The 5,000-nt window shown below is 43.5% G+C and overlaps 1 protein-coding gene across 1 annotated transcript in view; it reads left to right on the top strand.

Annotated features, from left to right (window-relative positions):
• The window catches only part of LOC121717989 (phosphofurin acidic cluster sorting protein 2-like), a 108,429-nt gene that overhangs the window by 92,198 nt on the left and 11,231 nt on the right, over nucleotides 1-5,000 (top strand). Inside the window, exons 27-28 of the mRNA XM_042102715.1 lie at nucleotides 474-584; nucleotides 961-1,063. Of these exons, the coding sequence (XP_041958649.1) occupies nucleotides 474-584; nucleotides 961-1,063 (214 nt within the window). The remainder of the gene's footprint in view (nucleotides 1-473; nucleotides 585-960; nucleotides 1,064-5,000) is intronic.

Genomic DNA, 5,000 nt, shown 5'->3' with positions numbered 1-5,000 from the left:
AGGCCTGGCTTTACTTACATGCCTGCCTGCCAGCGCTAGAACTTGGATGACGCCATTTGATTCTTACTGCATTCCATTCAGTATATTTATGAAAAAAGGCACATATGTGCTTAATATTAAGCTTGATATTTACATAAATGATGTAACAGACCATATGACAACCAGATACGGCGTTCTAAAGGATATTTGACTTAAGACAACCGAGACGGTGTTCTAAAGCATATTTTGACTTAGGGAACTGAAGGAACCGAAGGAACGAATCAAACGAACGATTTGTAAAGGTAAAGGGAACTGAAAGAACTGATTCCCGGAATAGAATAATTTGGCCCATGCCTAGTGCTCACACAGTATGCATAATGTCTGTATTCATATCCTGTGACTGATCAGTGTTCTAACTGAATGACTGAATGTGTGTGTGTGTGTGTGTGTGGTGTGTCTGTGTGTGTCTGTGTGTGTGTGTGTCGTCATGGCAGGATGTCACCCTGTGGCCAAATACATCTCCACCTTTGACAGCAAGTTCAACAACATCTTCATGGACGCCGGCTGGAGAGACACCTTCAGCAGGCTGGAGGCCCCGACATCAGGTGTGTGTGTGTGTGTTTGTGTGTGTATGTATGTATGTGTGTGTGTGTGTGTGATACTGGAGATGCTGGTAAATGTTTATACAGATTGAGTAGTGTTTCATCCATCAGGTAATAGTTTGTTTTACTGAAATACAGAACCACTAGCAATCAGCAGCCATGTCCATATTGCAGACAGTGGATAATACTGTGTAATACACACATTGTTAATAATAACAATATTGCACGATTGAACCCTGCTGATAATTCTGTTCATAATGACCTGCTCTAATAAATCAGCGCTCATAAACTTAGAAGCTGTTTGTGTTGATTTCCCCTGGAGTGTGACCATGACTGTGATGTTTGTGTGCGGTCTTGCTGCGGTCTTGTCTCCGGGCAGATAACATCGATGTGAATGGCCGTGTAAACCAGTATCTGGCTGGAGCCAGCGTATCTCACCAGTTCCCCATCTCAGAGGCCATGCTGACTTACAAACAGAAAAGGTACGCGCTGTGTGTGTGTGTGTGAGTGTGTGTGTGTGTGTGTGTGTGTGCAAGAAAGAGGAAGAGAGGATGCACTTGTGGTTGTGGTTGTGTGTCTAGACAGTAGACAACATGTGTGTATGTGTTTGTGTGTGTATACAGTGTGTGTGTGTGTGTGTGCGTGCGTGCGTGTGTGTGTGTGTGCATGCATATTTCTGCGTTGGTTTAATAATTGCACATTTAACGCCTTGTTCTGAAACGCCCTTTTTTACAGCTACTTGTTTCCCATCATGCCAAGGGACGCCAGTTAATTAAAGCTCATAACATTGATTGATTGCCTTCCAATCACTTCTAGTTACAGCAATTCATAAATCAAACGCTGATTAATTTCAACATTTAATTCCTTCTCGCTAATCAACGCCTTTTGTTTCTCTCGATAACATCTCCAAATGGTGGCCGTTATTTTTTTGTCACATGGATGAGACATTCATATCACCAAATGAGTCTGATTACATTCTGACGCCCACGTTTTTTTCCTGAGCCACATAAGAAAACTGTGACTGTTGGGGCGAGAAATGTTTATGGTGAATAATGCTCCGCTGATCTGTCTCTCTGTGAATCTGTTGTGCTGTTCAATGTTCAGTTGAAGAAGTGAAACAGCGTTGATTGTTTTTTTTTTTTTTTTGTTGTTTTCTTTTTTTTAATGCTATCGCTCTATTTATACGTCTTTTTTATCCTTTCTTCCCCCTGTTTGTCTTTTTCATTTGCACTCAAGGAAGAGAAGTTTGTATTTTGATTTTTACATCAGGTACCCGTCACACTGTTGATGTTTTTGTTTTTTTTCAAACGTGTCCTCGTTTTTGTTTGTTTGTTTGTTTCTTGGCTTGGACGTCTGCTGTCCCTCGTCCGACTGTTCCTCAGCCCCCCTCGTTTGCTGTCGTCTAACACTCACATCCACCTCGTGATGCCGCCACCTCTCTTCTGTCCACGTCTGACGTCTGCCCGACAACTTATGCCCTTGCCTTGACCCCTTGGCTTTGTCCTCTTTTGCTGTGTGTGTGTGTGTGTGTGTGTGTGTGTGTGTGTGTGTGTGTGTGTGTGTGTGTGTGTGTGCGTGATGTGTGTGCGTGTGATTAACTCCGCTGTATGTATTTTCCCTAACCAAGCAGCTTTGGTTTGCTTCTGGCTTGGTTTGGTTTGTGCGTTGACTCCACCACTTTCTTTTTTTTTGGTGTGTGGGGGGGGGGGGTGTTCTGGTGTCTCCACCGCCCCAGTAACCATTTTTTAGTGCCCTGATGGAAAGTGCATTAGTCTCCCCGTACATATTTAAACAGCTTCAAATCACAGACACATACACACTCTCTCACATCTCTCTCTCTATCTATCTCTCTCTCTCACACACTCTCTCACATCTCTCTCACACATCTCTTTCTTTCTCCCACACACACTTTCTCTATCTCTCTCTCACACACTCTCTTTCTATCTCTCTCTCTCTCTCTCTCCTCTCTGTATCTTTCTTTCATAAGCTGCTTCAATCGCATTCTCTCGAACGGACATCACAGGGGAAAATAAAACTAGATCAGCATGTGATAAAATTACTCCACACGAATGACAACAAATAGCATTATCTCTCGCAGTTCCAGGTGACTGCTGAGGTTTGAAGGATTAGGCAGTATGGGGAAGGAGAGATGTAAAGGAAAGGTAGCGATTGAGAGATGAGAAAGAGAGAGAGAGAGAGAGAGAGAGAGAGAGAGAGAGAGAGAGAGAGAGATGTGAGAGAGAGAGAGAGAGGAAGACAGGAAAGAAGAGATAGCGGGGGCTTTTGTATTTTTAAAAGTGAAAGATATGAAATACATAAATGTAAAGAAAATATATCAGGGCTTCATATACAAAAACCCTGGAGGCTGAAGGTTGTTATGTTTGATTAGTTGTCACCCTTCAGTAAGGAGAAGCTGTGTGGCCAAGTGCAAATATCTTTACACATGAGAGTATCTCAACCTCTCAGTAGCACTGTGAGGTCATACATACGCTAGCTCATTTGAAAAGTTACACGCACACAAACACACATAAACACACACCAACACACACACACACACCAACACACACACACACACACACACACACTATGCAGATAAAGAAATATAGACACATTCAGAAACACACACACACCCACATACACACCCACATGCACACACACACACACACAGTCTCTGTGTGTCAGAAAGCGCTTTCCAGATATAACCTCCGGAGTATATGCGGAGGTTTGTCAGAGCGGAGGTCCTACCCTTCGGATTATTCAGATATGATGCTAACCTGCGGACCTTATGCTGACCTTATACAGACCTATGTGTGAACGACATACACACACATTAAATAATCTCCGTGTGGTTGTTGAGTGAGGGGTGGGGGCTTGTAGAGTTCACAAGATGCGAGGTATGACGCAGAATATATGCGGCCGCTGTCACAGCTGCTGTTTGTTTACAAAGTGTATGCATTATGTAGGCTAAAGAAGAGAAATCTATTGTGCGTAGGCTAATACTTGAAGTAGTCACGTAAGTGCGCACTTGAAATTGACCTACAGTATTTGTATGTGTGCTTCGAATAAACACATTTATCTGTTTTCAAATGTTACACAGCAGAATTACTTGGCTATGGAACCCCAAAATCTGGTTTGCGTTGGAGAGAGAGAGCATGCACAAACTTTATGGTACCAGCCAATTCAGTAGCCATCATATACAACGTTTTTAAGCAACAAACAAAATACTAACATACCAGTGAAGTGGTTCGTTTTTTCATGGTTTATTTTTTCCAAAAGCATCCTCTCCCCATGTGTCTATTGCATTTACGTAAGGAGCTTGGAACAAAGTTGGGTTTTCTTCGTTTTCATTTTCTCTAGGCATATTTATGCTCAACAAATATCAGCGAGCTCAGCAGTGAGGTCATGAGAAGGCTATCAATGAACAGAAAAACCGACCGTGTTGGCTAACAATTTATTAAAATACTCCTGTTATTGTCGTCAAACGACGTCACTGTAGGCTACTGCCTTTTCAGCGCCTTCTGCTTATGGTGATTCAGTCTTTTGAATTCGTTTGGCCTTGCCATGCAGTTGTAGGCTACAACGTGTCTCTTGCCGTTCCCTTCATGTGTTCTATCAAAATGTTGTATGCCCTCATGGACAGTAGCTCCGTGATGTCTGCATCTTTCCAGGTCGGAGATTTTCTGGACTGCACTATGCCACTCCATCGTAACACTGGCATTTAAGTCAGATCTAACCACATGGACGCACGAAAGAAACGTCACCGACACGCCCTCCTCACTAGGTGTGAAATTTAACCGCATGTTCTACCGCTTCGTTCAGACACAGCACATTTACATAATGTCTGGAGGAAATACTAGGGGGGCAGTAGTAGAACAACCGGCTAAATTCGGACTTCCATATGACCGGTTATGTCGTTCAGATATACGGCCCCTCAGTTTAACATCCGCAGAACCTCCGGTCTTACACATATGTCTGAAAGCGCTTACCGCTTAACATCCGCAGAACCTCCGGTCTTACAACGTATGTCTGAAAGCGCTTACCCGCTTAACATCCGCAGAACCTCCGTCTTACACGTATGTCTGAAGCGCTTAGAGGGTTTGTTCTAATAGGGGTGGAGGGCAAGGTGATCACCCCCACTGAGACCGCACTCTCATCAGACCTCTCACAGCAGGGACCAACACAAACAAACACAACAGTAAGGTCACACAGCCAATTACCGCTTCCTCATAGAACACAGACAGAGACGGTGTGTGTGTGTGTGTGTGTGTGTGTGTGTGTGTGTGTGTGTGTGTGTGTGTGTGTGTGGTGTGTGTGAAAGAGAAGAGAGAGGTTTGATGACTATTTCCTGATATATAATCTAATGTTATCATCCTTATATATCCTCTAATATACAGTCACTGAGGGGGTCCATGGGGAGGA

Source organism: Alosa sapidissima, chromosome 9 (genome assembly GCF_018492685.1).
Source record: "Alosa sapidissima isolate fAloSap1 chromosome 9, fAloSap1.pri, whole genome shotgun sequence".
NCBI classification, from domain to species: Eukaryota; Metazoa; Chordata; class Actinopteri; order Clupeiformes; family Clupeidae; genus Alosa; species Alosa sapidissima.
Note: the sequence above shows the minus strand (reverse complement) of the source record. Positions and strands in the feature narration are given on the sequence as shown.